The following is a 25,067-nucleotide window of genomic DNA, read 5'->3' as shown; positions in this document are numbered from 1 at the left end:
TGTCAGCCACGGTTGCTTTCAGCTCCTTGAGGCTCCTGCAATGCCCTGACACGTGGGACTCTCAGCATGATAGTTCACATCTTCAAAGCGGTCGGAAGCTCTATCTCCATATCTTCGTTTCTACAAGATCTGGACTGTTTTTCTATGGGAGCTTCTCTGATTGGGTCAGGCCGACCCAGGGTATCTCCTTTTGGATTAATTCAAAATCAGCCGATTTCTGACCTTTTGCACATCTACAAAAATCCTTTATCTTTGCTATTTAATATAACCTCCTAATAGGAGGATATCTGATCATTTTTACAGGTGCCACCTGCACTCAAGGCGAGAGGGTTACATAGGACATGTATATTAGGGGGCTGGAATTTTGGGGATTATCATAGAATTCTGCCTCCTAGGTTGTCCAAGGTGGTAAGAGTAAAAGGTCGTTATTCAAACCAAAAACCAATGTTTTACCTGTAAAACATTGCATTAAATCTACTTTTATCTTTTTCATCCTTTGCATCTTATCCTCCAACTGGTACGTCATCTTAGAAAGTGTATTAACTGTTAGATAAGATTATGTATGATTGAATTAGTGTCTGAATTCTCTATACCCTTAACGTTCTGTTGATTCTTTTGAAAATCCTTTCTTTTTAGGGATTATGTCCTTGTCAAACCCAGACTGCAAAGTGATAAAGCAAAGATTTATCATCTGACATTTTTTCCAATTAATTTGCATCTGCTAAAAATCTTTTTCTGAACTGATTGAGTTTTACCTGAATATTTACATCTCCTCTCTTGTGCCCACTAGTATTCTACTGTCAGCTTCATACATTTTTCAATCATCTTATTTTGAGTAATGAAATAAGGCCGGAGAAGCATAGTCTATGTCAAATTTTGGCTTGGGAGACTGAGGTGTTTGGCTGACGATTTTGGAGCAGTTGAGCCTAGCTCTGGCCATACCACGGTGGCATCAATGGGAATGTTCAGAGTTCTCTGCTGCTCAAAATTTAATTGAAGTCTATGAATTACTGAATAAAGCATGCTTATTTGAAGAGTTTAATAGCTTTGGTTTAAGATAGCAAAGTGAGAAACCAGAGCTTCAGGAATATCTTATTACTGTTCATAGTCCAGTAAATTTCATTCATCAGCCAGGTTACTGTCACAGCAATGACACATATACTCAGTGACAAACAGACCAATTGAAGAAGGTCTATTTCATTTTGCTGCAAATTCAGTGTCATCAACTAGCAGCAAATGCAAGATACTGAGCTGGACACTAGGACTGAGGCGAACAAGGAAGAAAAGAAATAATTCCTTACTCACTAAATGAATACACATCATGGGAAGAAACATAGGCAGAATATGCATTTTTGTGCATTAGTCTTAAAAAAGAAACTATTCCAGTAGGAACCAATCTTTCACACCAAAGCATTCTGGTATCATGAGGGAAGATTTTCTAACAAGGCATCAGATTGGTTACATTACCATTCTCCGCTCTTTACTCATCTAACTCTTAGAAAATAAACACTCACCAGAGAATGGGATAGCTGGCCAAAGCCATGCAGGATAATTTAGCTCAATACATTCACAATACATCCCATTTCAAGAGGAGAGTGAAAAGATGAATTGTAACGTTTATTGGGAACTTAGTCTCTATATGCCTGTTTCTTTCACTGCAAATCCCTGCTGAAATCCATGACTCCAAATTTCAGTCATTCGGTGAGTGTTGCCTTTTTGAGTACTTTTCCCTGACGGCTGCCTGCCCCTCCCCTTGGCTGTGCCATGAATAGACCATTCTGTGTCCATGTGGAGTTCGGTTTCCTGACTTCTGCCTTGAACTTGCATCTTGACTTTTTTTTTGTTGATTGATTTAGTCCCTCTTTTACCTTGGTTACTGGTTGGGTCTCTGATTTGAGAAACTACCTGTTGGGTTATGCTCACTGCGTAGGTGACAGATTCCTTCCTACCTGGTTTGCTGCCCTCTGCTTTGTACTTGAATCTTCACTTCTTACCCTTGATTGATTTAGTCACTCTTTTACGTTTATGTTGAAAATTTTTCCCCCATGAACTCTGGCCTTGCTGGGCTCATTCCTGAAGATTCCAGACTGTAGTTGCCTGTTTACTCCCTTGTTTGTTTCTTTTGCTATGCCGAAGCTCTTTAATTATGCAGGTTTAATTAGGTCCCTCTTGTCAATTTTTGCTTTTGTTGTAATTCCTTTTGAAGACTTAAGCATACATTCTTTACCAAGGCCTAGAATGGGAAGGATATTTTCTGGGTTTTCTTCTAGGATTTGTATAGTTTGAAGTCTTACATTAAGTCTTTAATCCGTCTTGAGTTGAGTTTTCTGTATGGTGATAGGAATCAATGAACTCCAAAAATGAACTCCAAGATGGATTGTCTTTAATCCATCTTGAATTTCATTCTTCTGTATATCTATAGCCTGTTATCCCAGCACCATTTATTGAATAGGGAGTCTTTTCCCCATTGCTGATGAAACAATTTTAATATATGAGAGGATATACACAGATTATAGGCAAATACCACACCATGTTATATAAAGGTGTTGAGCACTGTTGGATTTTGCTGTCCATAGGAGGTCTTGGAGCCAATCCTTTATGTATACAAGGGAGCAACTGTACATGCCTGGCAAGGGTATTTTATTTTATTTACTATTCTCCAACATCATTAAAGGCAAATACTATTAGCCCTAGTTTATATGTAAAGAAACTAATCATTTAATCTCTAAAATGTATTTACTCATGGACCAAAGAATCAAATCAAGGAAACACTAATGAATCCAAACAAGTGTTTTAATTGAAGATATCCATTTGTGAAGTGGAGAAGGAAAGATATTATCTCCCTGAAGTATGTTGTTTTTTTTTTTTTCCATGCTGCGGAGGACCATTGGATGATGCACAAGTTTTTTCATCTTTATTTTAAAACTCAAGTGCATTTTCTACGTAGTGTTGCCTTTTACTGTTCATTCTGAATAAAAATCATCTCTGGCAGAAACAAGATATAGTATCTATGCAAAGATCCAGCTGGCCTGAGTTTGCAATATGCAGTTTAATATAGAAATGAAATAAAGCCAATAATGAGCAGTAGAGGAAGCGGAAGAGCTACAATGCAGGTGGCTTGTCAGTTTTTATTAATTTTTCTAGACAGGGAGTCACCTATGCAGTATTAGATAAAGAAGTGTTTGACAGATCTCTGAATCCACTGCGTTCTAGTAGATTTTGTGAAAGTTTCTGTCAGAGCAAGTGAAGTCTTCGGCTGATTTCTTATTTTATTTATTTATTTATTTATTTATTTGGACAAGAACTCTCTCTGTTACCCAGGCTGGAGTACAGTGGCAGGATCATGGCTCACCGTAGCCTTGACCTACTGGGTTCAAGCGATTTCTCCCACCTCAGCCTGCCAAGTAGCTGGGAGTACAGGTGCATGCTACCATGACCAGCTAATTTATTTATTAATTTTTATTTTTTATGTAGGTAGGTAGAGACAGGGTTTCTCCATGTTGCCCAGGCTGGTCTCAAACTCCTGGGCTCAAGTGATCCACCTTTCTTGGCCTCTCAAAGTGCTGGGATCACAGGCGTGAGCCACCATTTCGAGGTGTGTAACTAAACAGGCATATGGTTGGCAACTGAGAAACAGAAAAGCAGTAAGAAGATGGATGTTCTTTAATTCACTGCCACGGAGGAACACGAGTGGAGGCCCATGTGCATTATCTACCACCTCATTTGTGGCACAAGGTCCTCACACAGGGAGCTTCACTGTTAGGGTCCCAGCACTGTCTCAATGTCACCCCACAAAGTAGGGTGCTTTCTACTCCTGGAATGCTTATTTTGTGTCCACTCAACTGATACCTTAGTCTCATGAATCTTTTAATGAATGGTTTCCATACTTTGCTATGCATGCAATTTCCCTGGTAAACTTAAAAATTAATAACTAATAAACTGAATAAATAACTCATGTCCAATCCCCAACCCCAGATAGGTGGATTTGCACAGAGGCACTCCAGAACAGGCCTCACTGTTTCCAGCCCCGGCTGCCATGCTCAGCAGGACTCTAGGCTGCCACACACCTCAGGGTTCTGCCCTCTGCAGCATGTACTACACAGTGCTGGGCTTCCCACACCTAGTGAACGAGTCACGACAGCCTCCTGATGTCATGACTCCAGGGCTTGGGGCCTCTCTCAGCAGGAGCACAGGCTGCACACAGGAGCTCTCCACCGCTGCTGAGCCACCACCATCATGCCTGCTGCCAAGTGTCCTTCCCCAGAGGGGCTTCCGCAGGGAGCGGCCTGGTCAGCACTGCCTTCTGGAAAGCACCTCCGTCACGCTGCTCCCCAGCAAGTGCTTCCAGAGACTCTAAAGTTTATGAACTGTGGTCCTTCCTCTGGAGGACTGTGGCTGGCTGTTGCCACAGCAGCTTAGTCCTCTGAAAGGCAGACCTGTCACCCCAGCGTGCAGTTCTGTGCTGGAGCTGTGTGGAACATGTCTACCTCTCAATCGCACCCTAAACCACCTGTTTCTTTTGCATAGAGATCCTGCCAGAATTTTTTCCCACACCCCTGCTCACCTCCTACTTAGAAGTAGGATAAATTAAGGATTCCTAGATGCTGTTAGCAGGGATAAAGGATAGGGAAGAAAGGTGAATATTGCTTACTTATTGAGAGACAACCCCAAGCTGGAGCCTTAACAATACCATGATAGTGTTTTTGTCTCCCTTGCGCTAATAGGAATTGTGCTTCTCAGTAGAATCTTACATATTCCTCTAATTGATGTATTTATTAATACTCTTTTAAAAATTTAAAACTGGGCATGGTGGCTCATGCCTGTAATCCTAGCACTTTGGGAGGGCGAGGTGGGCAGATCACTTGAGGTCAGGAGTTCGAAACCAGCCTGACCAACATGGTGAAACCCCATCTCTACTAAAAATACAAAAAAAAAAAAAAAATTAGCTGGATGTGGTGGCACACGCCTGTAATCCCAGCTACTTGGGAGGGAGGCAGAGTCAGGAGAATAGCTTGAATCCGGGAGGTGGGGGTTGCAGTGAGCTGAGGTAGCACCATTGCACTCCAGGCTGGGCAACAGAAGGAGACTGTGTCTCAAACAAACAAACAAATAAACAAACAAAAAAATTTAAGTAGTGGGACCAAGTCTGAGAAGTCAGAGCCGTAAGGAGAAGGAACATGTGGATGCGTGTGTTTGTTTTTCTGCTTCCTTCTTCCCACCCCCACACAGAGGCTGTAGAAAGGGATGTGGAAACCATGCATATCAGGAGAGAGACTGAGGGGAACAGATGATTGGGCCTTGGTTCATGTAGCACATGGAGAATGTGTCAAGAGGTGCTTTTTACAGTTTTTCTGATATGAATCATTTTCCTTGATTAAGGAGAGATTCTTCGATTGTAGAATAGCTGCATTAGTTGAGCATATACATTTATACAAGGATACTACATTTGTCTGTACACTGAAAATCTTGGTGTTTGCAATATCAATTAAGTATTAAAGTAGAACTAAGTCTATTGCAGGCTTCACCTGGTGTAATTATCATGTCCTAATTATTACTGCCAGTTAAATTAAACCTAATAAGAAGTATCAGTTTCTTCCAAAACCCTGATTTTACCCCCAAAGTGATTTTCCTTACTTCAAATACAGAACCAAAAGAAAGATTTCATTTTTAAATATAATTTTGCTGGCTGTCAAAATCATTGTAATGCAACTTGGTCTCATCATCTCATGATGGGCTCACTGTGTCCGTGAGTGGCTGTTCATCAAAGTGTCCTGGCTGTGTGGCCGTGTGGCTTTAACATTAAAGCCCAATGATGGAGCTTCCCAGACACCGTCTGTGAGAGTCTAACTAGATCACATTCCTGCCGCCAGATGGTTCGGACAGGTGATCAAACCATAAGTCATTTCCTGAAAAAGCCAGGCAAACTGGGTTTTTAAAAGAAGGACTTTTCACTGAAATTAGATTGTTTAATTAGTTTGGAAAATCTAGTTAGGAAGTGAAGATGGCCTTGCAGACAATGATAGTGTTTCCTGCAGATAGTGGCTGCAGCTATTCCCCATCCTGTCCATTTGTCCATTTGGGGTCCAGAAGGGTTTAAGTTCATTGCCCTTCAGTTTTCTTGTGACAGAGTCTCACTGTGTAGCGCAGGCTGGAGTGCAGTGGCGTGATCTCGCTCACTGCTACCTCTGCCTCCCGGGTCCCGGTTCAAGCAATTCTCCTGCCTCAGTCTCCCGAGTAGCTGGGATTACAGGCATGCGCCACCATGCCAGCTAATTTTTGTATTTTTAGTAGAGATGGGGTTTCACCATGTTGGCCAAGCTAGTCTTGAACTCCTGATCTCGTGATCCACCCACCTTGCCCTCCCAAAGTGCTGGTATTACAGGTGTGAGCCACCGCCCAGCCTGCCCCTCATTTTTATTTCAGTTTTGCTCCTCTATTCAGTGATGCCTATCAAAAGCTTCATCCTCAACTCCAAAGCCAATTAGATAGAATAAACAATAATTTCAATAGTCTTAATACTATTAAAATAAGACTCCATTTCTTAATGATGACACGAACATTGTGGCTGTAATGTAACCTTCCCTGCATGATGTGGTTAAATGAAGATTTATAACCAATTTACATTTAATCTTTTGACAACATTCATTTAGTATCACCAGATAACAGAAGCTGAGAAACATTTTGTTTAGAATCCTGACACTGTAAAAATAATTATCAAATTGCATGTCGTTTTAATGGGCCTGGGAGAACATTCTTCATTATGTTGTCACAGAGATTAAGTTATTTTAAGGCCAGTTGATTGTGATGTTATCTTTTGCAAGCTGAAAGACTTTTTTATACCACACCGTTAGTTTCAAGTCTAGTTATTTGGTTCTTCCACATAATATTTACCGTTTTTATTCATCAAAACCAGGGAGAATGCAATAAAATGTAGCCTTCACCTTAAAAATAATCTAAAGCCTGGTAGGAGAGATAAAATTATCTATGGGATATTGTGAGATAGAATGTAGCTTACGACCCCTAAGAATGATGTAACTCAAATGTAATGGGCATTTAGGGGAAGGGGATTTACATTAAATGGAGGAATTAAGTAAGACTTCCTAGAGGAAGTGGTATTTCTGGGCCCAATAAGGTTGCGGTTGGGGAAGTAGGATGAAATAAGGATTCCTAGATGCTGTTAGCAGGGATAAAGGATGAGGAAGAAAGGTGAATATTTATTGTTTACTTATTGAGAGACAACCCCAAGCTGGAGCCTTAACATTCTTCTCTCTCCTGAAAAATAAGATCCTAAAGTGTAATTTACAAAAGGTAAAATTATAAAGCAAATATAAAGTGAACACATGTAAAAATTTTTATTTAATCTTTTAATGAATGAGGGACATCATAACATACTGTGACCAATTCAGAGAGCCTTGAGAAATTAGGGATCTATCTTTCTATCTATCTATTTATCAACTAAGAAATTTCCGCCAGGCCAAACATTTTGGGTGTTATCTGTTTCACTGGACAGAAATTATTTGCATATGTACTGGATAAAAGTCTACAAATATACAGGTAACTTCCCTGGAACCTTTAATCTGTGTTAAGAAGGAATTCATTCCCTTAGACCTGTGTTGCCCAAATTTGGATAACCACTGGACAGAACTGGCTGTTTAAATTTAAATTAAACAAATGTAAATAAGATTTAAAAATGAATTCCTTAGTTTCAGGAACCACCTTTCATGTGCTCAGAGCCACAGGTGACCAGTGGCTGCCATCCCCAACTACACAGAGAGAACTATCCAACCCTGAAGAAAGGAGAGGAGGCAGTCTGTGCTGTGGTTTCTGTCTTGACTCTCTAGGGGAACCATGATTCTGCTGCTCAAAACCTAGGATACTGGAGATAGAAAAGTTTACGATGGTACAGCTGAAACAAAGTGCATGCAATTGGAAGTCATAGAACTCTGGGTGTTGAATTGGCCCCACCTCTAAACTTCCCTTCCCTTCCTTCAGGTGGCTATTTGTTTGATCTGTTCCCCTTTGAAGGTCTTCCTACAGTGTCTCCTGGCACCTTGGTGTTCGTGTGTGTATGGTGTACGTCTGAGACCTGAACCAAGCTCCAGAGAGATAGGGGATGTGTCCGGGGTCACTGCCTAACAGCATTGAGCCAACACCTTTTGATGTAGGGTGCATGGCTGCCTTCTGGCCTCCTAAGGGTATGAGTGGATGCACCTGGATAGAACACAGGATCATGGGAAAGTGAAGCTAGAATAATTCCAGAATAGGACATCAAAGAACTTTCAATATAAGACTCTATTATAAAACTGCATATGGATTTACTTCTTATTATTCATATGTGTGTGTGTGTGTGTGTGTATTTTTTTTTTGGAAATATTTTTACTATAGTAATAATTCTAGAAAATATATATATATATATTTTTATTTTTTTAAGGCAGGGTGTCATTCTGTAGCCCAGGCTGAAGTGCAGTGACACCATGTTAGCTCACTGCAGCCTTGACCTCCCGGGCTCAAGCAATTCTCCCACCTCAGCCTCCTAGCTATTCCTAGCTGGAGGTACAGGCATGTGCTACCATATTCAGCTATTTTTTTGTTTATTTTTTGTAGAGATGAAGTCTCACTATGCTGCCCAGGCTGATCTCGAACTCCTGAGCTCAAGCTCAACTTGTCTCAGCCTCCCAAACTGCTGGGATGACAGGCATGAGCCACTGTGCCCAGCATCGTTTTACTATTGTGAGCATGCTAGGCTCCTTCCCAGTTGTGTATGCATTGTGAAATACCCTTCACGGTGTTTCGGAATACATCTCAGTGTTATTCTAGGATTTGAAAACTGTTAAAGGGAGGCGTGTCTTGATTATTTTATTGTTTTCTCACAAACTACTAGTGTTGAGTGCACATGAGATTTCCCCCAATATTTATTGTTAACATTATTGATAGATGGCATCTTGATAGGTTTTTCATATTCTTCTGTTTCTTCAGGAGCACCACCCCACTTTCTAACCTTCATTCTCCCTTTCCCCAAACAACCCAATCCTTTTTTCCAGACAAGATTAAAGTACATCTAGAAAGCTAGATACTGACTGATAAATTATCAATTTATATCTTCATTTTTTTCCTATTGACTGCTAATATAGTCATGCACCACGTAAAGACATACAGTCAAGGATGGACCACATATATAACAATAGTCCCATAAGATTTTAATTGAGCTAAAAAGTTTCTATCACCCAGTCATATCATAGCCCTCATAATGTCACATTACCTTTTCTATGTTTAGATATGTTTAGGTATACAAATACTTACCATTGTGTTACAGTTGCCTGCAGTATTCAGTACAGTAACATGCTCTACAGGTTCATAGCCTAGGAGCAATAGGCTGTACCATAGGGCCCAGTTGTGTACTAGGTGATGCCATCTAGGTGTGTGTAAGTACACTCTGATGTTTGCACAATTCCACAATCATCTAAGAACACATTTCTCAGAATATATCCCTGTTGTTAAACAATGCCTGACTGTATATAAGCATGTTTAGATTTCTCTGAGTTTACCTTTTATAGAGGCAATGAAGAATACATGCCGGCCTGTGACTCTGCAGCATTCTCAAAGCCCGATGTTTTTCTTCTTTAGGCAGAGACAATATCAAAAGTAAACAGAAACATTACTGTAATCTGTAGCACAGGCCGAGCAACCTTCCTGTGTTTTTAAAATGTTGAGTTTAAACGAGCTTTCTTAATCTCACCAATTTCTTAATTATTTGATCATTCACGGGGTTTAATGTCTTCCTTGGACAACATTCTTTTTGGTTGAAGGTGGGGGTGGGGAATAGAAGTGAGACCACTGACATGAAACTTGCCCTTGAGAAGCTTCAAATCTCGGGGGATTGCTGACTTAAACAGCTGAAGTCACTGCAGAAGATGGGATAGCTCAGCCTGCTACAGACATTCAACTTGAAGGGAACTTACAGCAAGGAGTATTTAGGGTAGGAGAGAGGCGGCCCCTGAGTGAGGTCTTAGATGGATTCCTGGAAACCTTTTGACTGAGATACTCATGATATAGAAAGACTTTCATGGTCCCACAGTACCAGTGAAGAGTGTTTCAGCTGGAGTTATTCCAGTGCAGACTTTTAGAACAATATGTAATTCATAGTCTTATCAGTCTTGATTAAAAGAAAAAAATAATCTATGTTTTCCCCCCAGCATGATGACATCACCATGTGTTTCTAACTTTTCAGTATGCTACTAGAGAAAAATATTTCTTCTTCTCTTTTAAGAGATAGTAGAGATTTTATGAATCTCAATCACCACCAAAAGCTTTTGGAAATCAATACTAGAAATGATCCAAATTTTTTAACATTGAATGTTTTGTCTTATTTATTACAGGTGAAATAAGATGCTTAAAGCATCAAAATTTGTAAGAGGTTTATTTTATGTTAGCAGTGAAGATAGGAAATATTATATGTAAATAAAATATTTATACAAAACTAATTATATTGGCTATTGAAGATGAATAAAGAATGTGGGAGTTTGGAGGCTCACACCGTGTTGCTCTACTCTCTAATTAATGCCATTCCTCTGAGGGTTCATTTACGTAACAGGTTTTTCTAACACTTAGAATGTTTTTTAAAAAAAATTTGAATTATTTTTTAAATAGCAAGAAAAGTACTACTTCTGTAAAAATAAAAAAGAAATTGTATTGATTCTCAGGTCATTCCATGGATTCCATTTCTTGGGGTAACATTCAATTTGTAGAGCATGTGCTAATCTTTGAAAACGAGACTTAATTTTCCTCATTGGTAATTGCTGTACCTGCACATTCTTACTGAATGCCAGTGCTTTAAAACATTAATGGAAATTTCCATGAAGCTGTTAGCACTGATTGCATGAGGGACGTGGGGGTAGTGAGCCAGCACCTGCAGTGGTGTTTGTGACTGCTGGCCTGGGTCCATAATTGCCGATCTGTGTGTAAGTGCCACTTTGCAAGAGCCATGGAATCAGTCCCCTACAGTATTTAGTAAAGTCCACCGTCTGACTCAAAGTTATTATCATGTGGTTAAAAGGAAAGCATATGCTTTCTAATCAGGAAGGCTTACCTGCAAATCTCTGATGACCCCGGGTGCTGTCTTGGGGACACCATTCAACCCATTAGCTTGTGTTTTCTTTGTTATAAAATGCTGACAATCGTACCTACCTTTCAAAGAAGAGTGGATGCAAATTTATCAAGTCTGCCATTCGTATTAAATTTTGAAATACATATTGAATCCCCTTTAGTACCATTCTACAACCATACAATAAAAAAAGCTTTTATTTTGGAAATACTTTTTTTTAAAGTATATTAGCCAACTTGAAAATTTTATCAACTGGACTAGATCATTGTAATTGTTTATTATTTTCCTTCCTAACTTTTCTACAATCCACCCCATGTGATTCACAGAAACAAATATGATTCTAGAAAAATTTAAATCAATTTTGGGACTTTCCATCAGGGTTTGTGTTCCATAATATTATTAAATATTTAATTGTAAAGGATTTGGTTGGGAATGAAGTAATTTTAAAAAGAATTATTTAAGATTTATATTTCCTCTATTTACAAAAATGCAGTAGATTTAAGATGGAAATACTGTCTAAGAATCAACATTTATTAAACAGGAAAGTAGCCACCTGAGGAAGTAGGAGGAGTAAATGCCTACAGCTTGAAGAATCCGTAGGAGGAACTTGAGTTCAGAAATTTTTGGCAGCAAATACAAATAAACAACATGTGCTGAACATTCCCTGTATAGCAGACATTGTTCTAAGTGCCTCACCTCCATTATTATTTTTAAAATCCTTACCACAGTCTGTTGAGTTAGATACTATTATTGTCTACTGAGACAATAATAGTAGACATATAATTGCAGATGAGAGAATAATTGCAGATGAGAGAACAGGCATTGAGGGCCAGTTGATTGCCCAAAGGTGACAAGGCCAGGCCAGGGTTTGACAAAGAGGTCGTGGCTCCAGAGAGGTGCTGCCTCTTTATTTTATTTTATTTTATTTTATTTTATTTTATTTTATTTTATTTTATTTATTATTATTATTATACTTTAAGTTATAGGGTGCATGTGCACAACGTACCAGTTTGATACATATACATATGCCACGTTGGTTTGCTGCACCCATCAACTCATCATTTACATTAGGTATTTCTCCTAATGCTATCCCTCCCCCCTCTCCCCACCCCACAACAGGCCCCAGTGTGTGATGTTCCCCACCCTGCGTCCAAGTGTTCTCATTGTTCAATTCCCACCTATGAGTGAGAACATGCAGTGTTTGGTTTTCTGTCCTTGTGGTAGTTTGCTGAGAATGGTGGTTTCCATTTTCATCCACGTCCCCGCAAAGGACATGAACTCATTCTTTTTTATGGCTGCATAGTATTCCATGGTGTATATGTGCCACATTTTCTTAATCCAGTCTATCATTGATGGATATTTGGGTTGGTTCCAAGTCTTTGCTAGTGTGAATAGTATTGCAATAAGCAAACATGTGCATGTGTCTTTATTAGCAGCATGATTTATAATCCTTTGGGTGTATATACCCAGTAATGGGATGGCTGGGTCAAATGGTATTTCTAGTTCTAGATCCTTGAGGAATTGCTGCACTGTCTTCCACAGTGGTTGAACTAATTTACACTCCCACCAGCAATGTAAAAGCGTTCCTGTTTCTCCACATCCTCTCCAGCATCTGTTGTTTTCTGACTTTTTAGTGATTGCCATTCTATCTGGCATGAGATGGTATCTCATTGTGGTTTTGATTTACATTTCTCTGATGACCAGTGACGATGAGCATTTTTTCATGTGTCTGTTGGCTGCATAGATGTCTGTTCTATGGATGCATAGAAGTGTCTGTTCATATCCTTTGCCCACTTTTTGATGGGGTTGCTTGTTTTTTTCATGTAAATTTGTTTGAGTTCTTTGTAGATTCTGAATATTAGCCTTTTGTCAGATAGGTAGATTACAAAAATTTTCTCCCATTCTATAGGTTGTCTGTTCACTCTGATGATAGTTTCTGCTGCGCAGAAGCTCTTTAGTTTAATGAGATCCCATTTGTCACTTTTAGCTTTTGTTGCCATTGCTTTTGGTGTTTCAGTCATGAAGTCCTTGCCCATGCCTGTGTCCTGAATGGCATTGCCTAGGTTTTCTTCTAGGGTTTTTATGGTCTTAGGTCTAACATTTTAGTCTTTAATCCATCTTGATTTAATTTTTGTATAAGGTGTAAGGAAGGGATCCAGTTTCAGCTTTCTACATACGGCTAGCCAGTTTTCCCATAGGTGCTGCCTCTTTAAGACAAGATGGACATATCCCAGGCTATAGAGATGTCATTGTGAGGAAACTGGACACGTTATCTGCAGCATTGATGGTTTCTTCCATCCACATTTATATTATGGAGTTTATTCAACTTTTGGAAAGCTGTGACTTTCCTGACACCACCTTAACTGTGCCCATTTCCTGGCCCGTGTCCATTTCTGAAAGAAAAAGCAACTACATTTACTCTTTTTGGCTTTGTACTTTGTTATTTATTTAAACCTAATTCTTAAATTTTGCTTCACTCTACAGTTTTGTCTTGGTATGGGAAATTTCATTATTATTTTCAAAATGAAAAATGAAAAAATAAATTGGCAACAACAACCAAAAAATCAGAAAAAGGTATTAGATTTAATCAGCAGTTTTTGCCTCAGTAGGTCAAATTATTGTGCAGATACGTTAACTTAAAACCCTAGCAAAAATTTGAGAATTAAGTTATAACTTTTAAGTGTAGAGTCTCCTTAGAGATTGCTAAGCATGTTTTAGAAGTATTTTTTAGAAGTACATTCACTGGATGGATGGTTATGTAATTGGAAGCTGTTTACAATATAGCATAACCTTGGTTACTCCACAGGAGTTAAGATTATGGCTCGTTAAAAGCATGGAACAGGCAGTTTGATTCAGTCGGGTGTAATAACCCATTGGACAAGGATTGGAGTGAAGAGTGTTCATGTAATAACTGTCTTCGTTTAGAATAGTTCTACTTGTTGGTAAACTTAGAATTTCACTTTTTCTCCTTAACATTCAGTTACACCAAGTCCTATATAAACATTTTTTTATTTTAGTTCTTATATAAGTAATGTTTCTAATGTTTAATTTTACTGATTTCAAATATGATATCCCAACAATTTAAAGGGTGTCTGGTTGGTAGGAAAGATGTTCTAGATATTGAATGATCATGGCTGCATTCTATTTTATATTTGTTGCCCTGACACCACCATGCTCACTTCAGTTTTCACCCCATTAAAAATATGGGAGAATTTATTGACCTAGCAAATACCTACTGAGTGTTTATTGAGTTTAGGGAACTTCACTAGCCATTTGGAGCATATGAAATAGAGTGAAGTGTTACATACAGAGAGGTTGTATCCATAGAAAAGTTTGGACAGGTACAGAAAGGTCAAGGTGAGCGCATTGAGGGCCAGTGGTGTGCACACGAGGTACCATGAGCCTTCAGAAGGGGAGGGAAGGAAGTGTTCAACTGAAGAGAGTGGTCCACTCACATAGCGAGACGGAAAGATGGGCAGACACGGGGCCATGCGCTGAGTGGGATGTTAGGACGGTCAAGTGAATCTGTTGGCTGCATGACCTTTCCAGAGAGTGCTGACTGTGGCTCCCTAGAGGGAGATTTCTAGTGAGATAATGAAGCCTCCGTGTTTGACCTGCCCAGTTTAGCAACTTTTCCCCCAGTAACCTGCATAATGGTGAAATGGTTGTTATCCCCATCTTTTTCTTTTTTGGTTGGGGGGACAGAGTCTCGCTCTGTCACCCAGGCTGGAGTGCAGTGATGGGATCTCAGCTCACTTCAGCGTCCTTCTCCTGGGTTCAAGCGATTCTCCTGCCTCAGCCTCCCGAGCAGCTGGGACTACAGGGGTCCGGCCACCAAGCCGGCTAATTTTTTGTATTTTTAATAGAGAAGGGGTTTCATCGTGTTAGCCAGGATGGTCTGGATCTCCTGACCTTGTGATCCGCCCACCTCGGCCTCCCAAAGTGCTGGGATTACAGGCTTGAGCCACTGCGGCAGGCCGATCCCCATCTTTTTAAGGCTCCAAAGCAAGGTGTCCTTAGAAGAGGTGATTCAGGAAGTCCAGTCCAAATGAATTTCATGTGGAACCACTTTAGACTATTTCTGTACATATTGGTTAAACTAGAACTAATGAATACCTTCACTCAACATGAAGAAAACTGGGTTCTCTCTCCATAACGTGTAAAGAAGCGCTTGCTGGACATCAGAGGTGGTGCTGATTCTGTTCATTTGGTACATACTGGTTGTGTCCTTGTGGAGACGTGTATTCCAGCAAATGTGGTCAAGCCCTGCTGAAGGCCAGCACCCAGAAATACAGTAGCAAGAATCCTGATGGATGATGAGGAAGAAGGTTCTGTGCCCCTGCTGTTACTTCTGACCAGATCCCTGTCCCGGGTCCAGAAACTCTGGCCATGCATCTATTCCACAGGAGACTCCAGGGCTCCACCAGAACTGAGGTGACTCCCTGCGTGACTAGGCGCAGGGCTGAACTGAGGGAATATGGCAGGTGTAACTGAAAAATGAGAGCTAATGACACCAGCAGCAGCATTCTTGATGTGTAAGAAACAAGGACAACTCTGTAGTCAGAAGGAGGAAAGAGGGAAGGAGCTGAAACCACCAATAGCCAGGCTTGGCAATGTGGGGGGCTTTGGACAAAGGCTGGGGGGACGCCTCATGCCAGCAGCTCCTTATCAGTAGCTGGTTCTGTGGTGTTGGTGCAAGCCAGCTGTTCGAAGAGGATGAGACTGCACTGGCTACTTTCCTTCTCTTAGATTTCATTTTTAGGGAAATATCATATGATAATGGAAATCAAGGGCAGAAATCATACAAGAAGTGCCAGTCTAACTGTACCTTGAGCATATGGGTGAGATTTCAAAGGTGGTGATGGAAATGGAGATGGAGCCATTGCTGTCCAGGTGCGTCTCAAGAACAGATCCCCTTGGTGTAGGAAATAAGGGCACGTGATGGCGAGAAGCTTTGCTCTGCTTCTAGCACTAAGGAAGTCCCCCGTCTCTGTCCTACCCCAGTGCCATGAGTAAAACCTTCTTCCTTCTTCTCTCGGGCCAACATTATTTTTATATGAGCACAGATTAAAACAAGCTGTTTCACTGCCCAGTGAGTCTCTGCATTGTCAGTTGAAGAGGGGACCAGCCACACCAGTGGTTTTTATTCTCTTCTTCTGTGCTTTCTAGTTTGGTAGCTGCTACCCACAGACAGCTATTTAAATTGAAACTACTTTAAATTAATAAAACTCAGAGAGTAATTCCTCACCAAGTTTCAAGTTCTCCATAGGTAGTTGTAGCTAATGGCTACATATGCTATGTACGTGTGTGTGTGTGTCTCTGTGTGTGTATATATTAATATGAGATAGTGCAAATGGAGAACATTTTCATCATTGCAGAGAGTTCTCTTGGGTGACATTGTTCTACTTAATATTTTAATAGCGCATGTGATAAATATCACTTAAAATCAGTCCTGTTCCTGCTGTTTTGCTCTGTTACAATATGTTGATACTGAACAGTATTTTACCAAGGTAAGAAATATGTTAAATCTTACTCTCTCCCCACCTAGAAAACAAATTATCCCAGCAATTAAATTCTCAGTGACAACTAGTGATGGAAACTTCTGAGGTTAATGAAAAGTTTCCATTTGAATCAAAATGACTCTTCCTAAGTATCCTGTCTTCAACCCTTAAGCCTATTATCTAAAATACATAAAAGAAAAATGATAACTGTAAAGATTATACTGGTTTCTAAAAAATCCCAAGCAAATAAAATATACTATTTTCAAATATTAGCTCTATTCAATATGTTGTAAACATTGTTATTTCAGCAACTTTTTTGACCAAGAAAAGAAAGGAAAAGAGAAGATTTGACTGAGGGTTCTGTTAGGCAAAGTGTGAGAGAAAGCTAAAGAAGAAGATGGACTTGCCCGGGCGTGGTGGCTCGTGCATGTAATCCCAGCACTTTGAGAGTCTGAGGTGGGCAGATCATGAGGTCAAGAGATCAAGACCATCCAGGCCAACATGGTGAAACCCTGTCTCTACTAAAAATACCAAAATTAGCTGGGTGTGGTGGTGCAGGCCTGTAGTTCCAGCTACTCAGGAGGTTGAGGCAGGAGAATCACTTGAACCCAAGAGGAGGAAGTTGCAGTGAGCCGAGATTATACCATTCCACTCCAGTCTGGGCAACACAGCGAGACTCCATTTCAAAAAAGAAAAAAGAAAGAAAAAAAAGAAGAAGAAGATGGACTTCTTAGGCTAAGGAATGGTAGAAAGCCAGTGGACCTCTGAAAGGCTACAGTGACTCACACTTTAAAAGGGCCCTGAACTCAGTACACTTTTCTTTTTAACTTCTCTGCAGGAAAAAAAAACAAAAAACAAAACTTCTGAATAAAATTAACATACTGTATTTGCAAAATCATTACATGAGTAGACTTAACCTCCTGGCACATGACAAAGTAATTATATGAGTTTGTTGATGTTTTGGGTTGGAGGAAAGAACTTGGCCGTAGGCAGATATCCAGGAGAATTTGGTAAATCTGGGTTTATAAACATGAGCAGTTTCACTTTCTATAAATCAAGCCCTACAAGTGGATTGAATCCTTCATCTGATATTTTTTTCTAAATTGTTTTTTTCTGAGAAGTACAGTTTCACACGATGCAGCATTCCAGGAAGGCGTCTGTGGTCAGGAGAAGTTTGAGATGTCCTGTGCTTCATCCTTTCGTTTTTACAGAGTCACTCAGCTCTGAGAAGGGCTATGGTCAGGGGACTTGTTTAATGTGGCTTCACTTAGCACCACCTAAATTGGTTTGACCAGAGAATCCCCAGTATTTTTTATTGTCATCTTTTATTAGCTTGCAAACCACTGTCATTTTCTGTAATGCCTACTTAAAATATACCTGATTAGTCTATGAATAGAACTACAAAATAACCAAATCACTTAAAAAGCTAAATGGTTTTATATGAAAAGCATCCCTAGTTTTAGGATGTTGAAGAATTTAGAGGTGAAGTAGCATGATGTCAGAAACTTTGTTACAGATCCTTCAACCAAATAGTTTATACATGTAGTATATGTGTACACAGCTATATGCACACACACATGCACACACACACGCGCACAGGGAACCCAAATGTGGCGAAATATCTGCAAGTGATGAATTACAATGAAGGATGTGATTTGTACAATTTTTGAAATATCTCTCTATGTGTCAAAACTTACTATACAAAAAGAGGAAACTCTTATGAACACAAACATAAGCTACTTTAGTTATTGGGATAATCAAGAAGCTGCCATACAGAAGAGTTGATTAGGAGAGAGAAAGGATTTTAAGGTCCAAGAACAAGTGAAAGGGGGAGATTCATGCTATTGACTAGAGACAGCTACATACCACGAGAAAGGTTTCTCAGGTCATTTTTGGAACTGCCTTGCCATTCCTCTAAGAGTTATGACTCCATATTCAAGAGTTTCTACTTTAGGCTCTTCAGCCAGGCCGATGGGAATCTTGCCCAGAAGATTGTCGGGGTGTTATTTGTTTTCATGCCTGTCCAGGTCACAGCATGACACAGAAAGCCTTGCCAACTTTTAATTGTGTTATGTAGCCAAATAAATAGGGAAGCCATTCGGGAGGGGCTCTCAAGATTTACCTGATGCCCCAGCTGCTTGACCAAGTGGAGCCAACAGCTTGAAAAGCGCTGCAGCCAGGACTGGCCTGACCTTGATCTTCCTTAGACTGGCTATTAATCCCCAACTTGTGGCTGGGTCTGGAAAGCAGTGTGTGTAATAGATTGCATGTCATCTTGTATGCTTCTAGGGCACAGACATTGGCATGCAGTATTTTCTGAATAACTTCTGAAGGACTTCAGCGAAGGTTGTAGCATTCGGAGGCGGAAAAGTTCCTTAGCTTTCAGATTCTGCGTTGATATATCATTAGCTGAAACAATATTGCAAACATCACTGTTGCCTTAAGGGAGAGAGAAGAGTCACTTAGTTTCCTGCAATTTCTGAGATGCTTCTTTTAATATTGTAAAACTCTTGCTAATATGCTCTTTCAACAATGCTAGCGTATTTGCAGCCCTGACTCCCCTTTCAAAGCTTTTGCTTTTCCTGTTCCTTTTCTTCCTCCTTTTTTCTTTTTATTGTTTGACCTTTACAAAAGGTTATAAAAATTGTGAAATTGGATTTGTTCCTGTTGCTGATAAAGGTTTTAACAGTAAAGGTTCCTACCTTCTTCACTAAGCACTTCTTAGTGCACATCAGAATTATCACAGTTCTTGTGATCTTTTGATACTCTGCATGTTGCAAATATTTATGTTACAAATATTTCCATTAACATTTACTTACATATTACAGATACTTCAGTCAGTTGTTACAAATATTTCTATAACATTAATACATGGTTCTATGCTGCATTTATATTACACGTGAAACATTTTATGTCATTATTATGTTTGCTAACAGCAATGTGATATTTATGTACTTGAATATGTTGTACATTAGGGCATTAAAGTTACACAGAAGTGTCAGAAAATAGTACTTTCACATTAATATAAACATGTATTTACATTTTATCTTCCATTTCCCACTGGAAACTAAATATTAATCTTTATAGAGTAATAATTATAAAATATATTGCAAACAAATGATAAAACTATGAAACTTTACGTCTTTGTTGTGCTTCAGATTTTGCAAAGTATTGTCACCTACAATATTAGGAAAGATAGCTAAACAAATGATAATCCAATATGTCTGCAAAAGCTCTTTTTGTAAATTTGGGAAATGAAGCTGCAAAGGACTTTAGAATCTCATTTTTTTCATTATTTTTGTTCTAGTTGTTTTTAATAGATCATATGCATTTGTGAGGCTGAAGATTTTCATTCCAAATGTTAAAAAAATATATTATCTCTAGATGCCTCTGATGATCATAGTAAATTTTCAAAGAAACTTTTATGTCATGATCTATTATATTATCCACCCAGGTAAGGATTAAAAGAAAAAACTATTTAGTAATTTTCAAAATTTAGAAATTCAGGAAGGAGGTTGTATTTCTGTTAAGTGCTTCTCAATAAAGTTAATTCTTAACAGATATGGAAATATAAAATGATTAAATTTCCCTAGTTTACAGAGTATCCCTATATGGTGACAGTTGAGAGAAATGATCTGAGATTGAACTATTGAATTAGTTGTTTGTTCACCTTTTACTCTTGAAAATGTATTATTTGAATGGTATTTGCCTAGGTAGAGAGATCATAAATGAAATGCAAACCATCCATTTCTGCACCTAGCTGCTTGGTCTCTGAAAGTTCCTCAGCGTTGGCCTCTTTTCTTATTTTATGTGTGACTGTGAGTTAGAAAGTCAACCCCAGAAGCCCAGCAAACTGTGATCATATCATTTATATCATGATAAATGGGCTGGTTTTTCTCTGTAGATAAGATATTATGAGGAAAAATCTGCAGTCTTCAAAACTGTGTCCGGAAGCACAAGATAGAATTCGGGAGCATCCTGAAAGAATTCCTGTCATCTTTTCAAACTTCCTCAGCAAAGAGTGCCTCTGATTTTACTGTGTTGCAGATACACTTGCCCGATTCTCTTGGCAGTAGGCTGCTTACTTTGCTGAGTAAGTCACAGGGCTGTTGGCAAGAGAGAGAAAAGATTTCACTCTTGGAGCATAAAGTTAGATTTTCTAAATTAAATTGTTGTATTCTCATTGGAATATTTATTCCAGTAATGTTTCAAAATGTTCCTGAGGACTGAGTTTTAAAATTTGCCTCTAACAAGCTTTCAAAGAGTTTCTTGTCTCAATTTAGATTCAGCATTATTAGCCACTTCCTCTGCTTTTTCTTCTCCAGCAGGTAGATCAATCTACAACAGCTTTTATGTGTATTGCAAAGGCCCCTGTCAAAGAGTGCAGCCGGGAAAACTCAGGGTACAGTGCAGCACCTGCAGGCAGGCAACGCTCACCTTGACCCAGGTAAGGAAATGCAGTGTCAGCATGAGACTGCCAGGAAAATGAATGTGTACTAACACATTGCCTTTCAGTTTTTCTAATGATGTATCACCCGTCTTTGAAAAGAAAAGACATTCTTTTCTGTGGTTGTGATAGTTAATGATAGCCGAAGTTTCATTTATGCGCCTTTGTCTTCTGGATTTCTTTCTGCTCTGTGAAAGTTTAGATTACACAGGGTTATTTCCCCATTACTTTATCCAGGCCTATGAAAGGAAGTATGGAGAGTGCTTTGGCAGCAAAAAGAGGTTGGGCTTCTGTTACGGTGTGATTAGAAGGGACCATTTAGGAACCTTAGGCTGCTAGAACTGTTTTGTGTCTTGATCTGTGTGATGCAAAAGTCAACATTCACTGGGCTGTTTCGTTAAGACTGGTGCACTAAATGTAAGTTATACCTTAATTTTAAAAAGTAAAAAAAGAGTATGGATCAGCAAACAGTATGAATATAAAGCAAGAGTCAGTCAACTAAAGTCTGCCGTGGCCACTGCTTGTTTCTGTGCAGCCCCTGAGCCAAAAATGGTTTTTATGGTTTTAAATGGTTGGGAAAAATCAAAAGATGAATAACATTATGTGACCCATGAAATTTAGATTCTCATGTCCATAAATAAAGTTTAATGGAGAGCCAGCCCCACCCATTTCTGTACATGTTGCCTACAGCTCCTTTCCTGCTTTAAGTGCAGAGTGGAGTAGCTGGGAAACAGACTGGGTGGCCTACAAAGCCTGCAATACATACTCACTGGTTCTTTAGAGAACAGGTTTGCTGACCCCGATAGAAAGTGTCAGGTTCCGGCTCGGTGGCTCCAAGGGATTTGGCTGGATGTGATGTGGATGCAATAGAGGGCATGCAGGCCGAGTGTGTCCAGTCCCCGCGGTGGAGAGAACACAGACACGGAGGTGTCAAGGACACAGTGCTGGGGGCAGTCAGGTGTGCAAGTGTGGGTAAATACCCCAGGCGCCAGCCAGGAACCCCAGTGATGACTGGCATGTTCAGATTCTATTCTGCAAGCTGACGGAAACCACAGCAAAATTGTATAAACCAGGGTGATGTGTCAAACGCTATTGAGGACAGTTCATGCTGAGGACAGTTTGCCATTAGACTTGAAGATGGGGACAGGTTAAAGACAAGAGGCTAATTAAGGCACATTTCATCTGGTTCACAGATGTGGAGCTGTGGGCCAGGGTCAAGCTGGCAGCCCTGTAGAATGGGTGTTACGGGGCCTGTGAAAGAACTCAAAAGATCCACCTAATAAAGGGGAAATCATGGCTCCATCTTCTCAGGCCTGAGAAAATGGTGGAATTACAGAAAGCTGTGATTCAGTGTTTCACTTTGATGAACATTTCAGCTGTCTAGAGAAATTCATTTATAGAGTCAAAGCCACACCGGAATGATGCCCACGGGGCTCTTTCTGGGACAGTTCTTGGGCAGCTCTCCTGCCGGGCAGCATGCTGCAGGCCCAATGTCCCCCAGAAGGGTTGCTTCCACTTGCTCCTCTCCTCTGGCTTTCTCAACACAAGACACAACCTCATCTACCCCAGTCTGTGCCTAAGTCCTGATTGCTTCAGGTGGCATATATGACCTATTTATACCAACTTCCTGGTATTCTTGGTAAAAACGGCAATAAAAATGAATATTGAATTCCAAGCTAAATTCTTTTCAGGCATTATCTGGTTTAAGTATTTCATAAGAACACTCTCAGTTAAGCATTATTAGTAACCCTATTTTAGATGTGAGGATAATAAGGCTTAAAGAGATTAAGGCATTTGCCCAAGAAAAGAGGAACTTATGAGTGTGGACTTGGAGGTTGAACCTGGACTGTCTAATCTAAACATTTAAGTCCTACAGCTTTTTAGCTTTTTTTTTTTTTTTAACACACAGATATAATTACGATAGATGTCACATACTCATATGTCCACAGTGATCACTCAGGTGATGAGAAGTTAGGTTAGATGTGGGCAGTAGGGGGCAGTGAGGACGGTAGTGGAAGGGTGAGGCAGAATTCATGTTGAAAAGTCGCTTCTGCCAGTTGCTGGCAAGAGGTGAGAGGGAAACTCAGTATGGCTGTATTGTTTTCTTTTTAATCAAAAGAAATCATCAATCTGGAATTTTACATGGGATTTCTCATTTAATAATCTGCTTTGTGTGGGAAAAAAATAGAAAAACAGAAAGAAAACCAACCTGTAGCATTGGCCTAAACATAACATGCCAAAATAGAGTGTTGTGGGGACTAAATGGTACATTAATAGTAGGTACTTACCAGAGCCTGACATGTCGTAATCCTCAGGAACAGTAAGGCGTGGCTGAGAGGTGATGACCTGTGAGCCTAAGAGATGCTCACAGCCTCTTGATGCAGAGCAGTAGAGGTAGGGGTGGTTTTACTTCTCTGAAATCAGTTAGCCAGAGCCGGTCTGCCCCATTAGAATCCTGACTTCCTTTGCTCTTACCTATGCCAACTTGGTAATATCTATTCAATGGTACAATAGTATCTATTTCCTTTTGTGCAGATTAGCTCATTTACGAAGAGTACTTAGAACAGTAGCCAGAACATAAATATTTAGAAATGTAAAATTCTTTATTGTTATTCTATTAATATTACTATTTTATGTATGTATGTATATATATTTATATATACTCATGTATGAAATCAATCTAGGCTTTGGCTAACTGATTTCAGAGAAGTAAAACCACCCCTACCTCTACTGCTCTGCATCGAGAGGCTGTGAGCATTTCCATCTCAGGCTGAGGCTCTGTGATGATGTCATGCCACCCTGCTCCCCAGGCCCAGCATCCTGGGAGGGATGTTCAATCCCTGTGTTTTGTAGTCTTGGCTCCACCTCTATCTCCAAAGCCCAGTCATGTGACCACCTGGGATTTTTCTCAGTTCCCAGAGATGCTCCATCTTTGATATTTAAATTCATGCTGTTTCTTCCCCAAGCACTGTTTTCTGCTCTGCATATCATTGACCCTTCTCTGAAGTTTTTCTAGAGCTGTTGGCCTCTCCTCTCTTCATTTCCTACCCTGAGGGGCCAAAATGTCAACTCCAGTATTGCAGGTATCATTCACTTCCTGCCCTTCATTCTACCAAAGTGTCCTTACTTGTCTATGTTCGAAGAGCCTGTAAGCCTTGTTATAAGATCAGATAACTTTCAGCTTGGGTCTCTAGCTTATGTTTAACACCTCACAAAGTGCCTTGTCCATAGAAGGACACAAATCAAGTAATGCTGAATAAATAGCATTTGCATTTGAAATTTTCTGTGTTGATTCCATGAATTCATACCCTTTAGAAATTCTGTCTGGCATCATATAATGAAATGAAGCACAGCAATTATGGTGGCTTCACTACAGTGTACTGATTTTCTTCCTTATCCTTATATTCTTGTATTTCTATTTTTCTCCAATTCTCATCCAGTGTTTTTACAAAGAGACTCCATGAGGTTAAGTAATGAGCCCAAAGTTACACAGTTCATAAATATCGAAGCCAGGAGTGAAAAATCTGCTTTGTATTTTTCCGTAGCCCTGGCCTTTACTAGGATATAGTCCTCACTATACAAATCTAGTAATCAGTGTTCTATTTTCTAACTACTTCCCTTGTACTTAAAATATAACTGAAACATACTCTTGAAAAAATATGCTTATGGATTTAGGGACAATTAAATCAAAGATAATTTATATAATCCATATTTTAGTACAGTAACTAGATATAGTGTAGCTAGTCCATAGGAGAAGATCAGATGTTTCAATTTTTCAATAACAAAAATACACATTCAGTAACACCTACAAATAATATTTCTGTGGATCAGCTGACCAGTCACACTACTGATTCACCAGCAAATTTAGGCTTTGCAATAATGGAGCAGGTGCTAAACTTTGCCAAGTGTAAAGATTGCTGTGTGAATAATAGGCAATTCTGAGGTTTCATTTTCTAGAACTTTATAAGGATCGATAACTTACATAATTGTCTCTGATCAAGAACAAAAATACAATATA

At 39.6% G+C, this 25,067-nt stretch overlaps 1 protein-coding gene across 4 annotated transcripts in view; it reads left to right on the top strand.

The window, feature by feature from the left end:
• The window catches only part of PRKN (parkin RBR E3 ubiquitin protein ligase), a 1,379,176-nt gene that overhangs the window by 502,505 nt on the left and 851,604 nt on the right, over positions 1 to 25,067 (top strand). For 2 of the 4 annotated variants that reach the window (XM_055391408.2, XM_055391407.2), the window contains exon 4: positions 20,931 to 21,049. In XM_055391408.2, the coding sequence (XP_055247383.1) occupies positions 20,931 to 21,049 (119 nt within the window). Of the gene's footprint in view, positions 1 to 20,927; positions 21,050 to 25,067 lie in introns of all 4 variants that reach the window. The other 2 variants (XM_019029889.4, XM_055391406.2) reach the window with 1 other exon arrangement.

This window comes from Gorilla gorilla, chromosome 5, assembly GCF_029281585.2.
Source record: "Gorilla gorilla gorilla isolate KB3781 chromosome 5, NHGRI_mGorGor1-v2.1_pri, whole genome shotgun sequence".
Lineage (NCBI taxonomy): Eukaryota > Metazoa > Chordata > Mammalia > Primates > Hominidae > Gorilla > Gorilla gorilla.
This window is presented reverse-complemented; position numbering and strand designations above follow the sequence as displayed.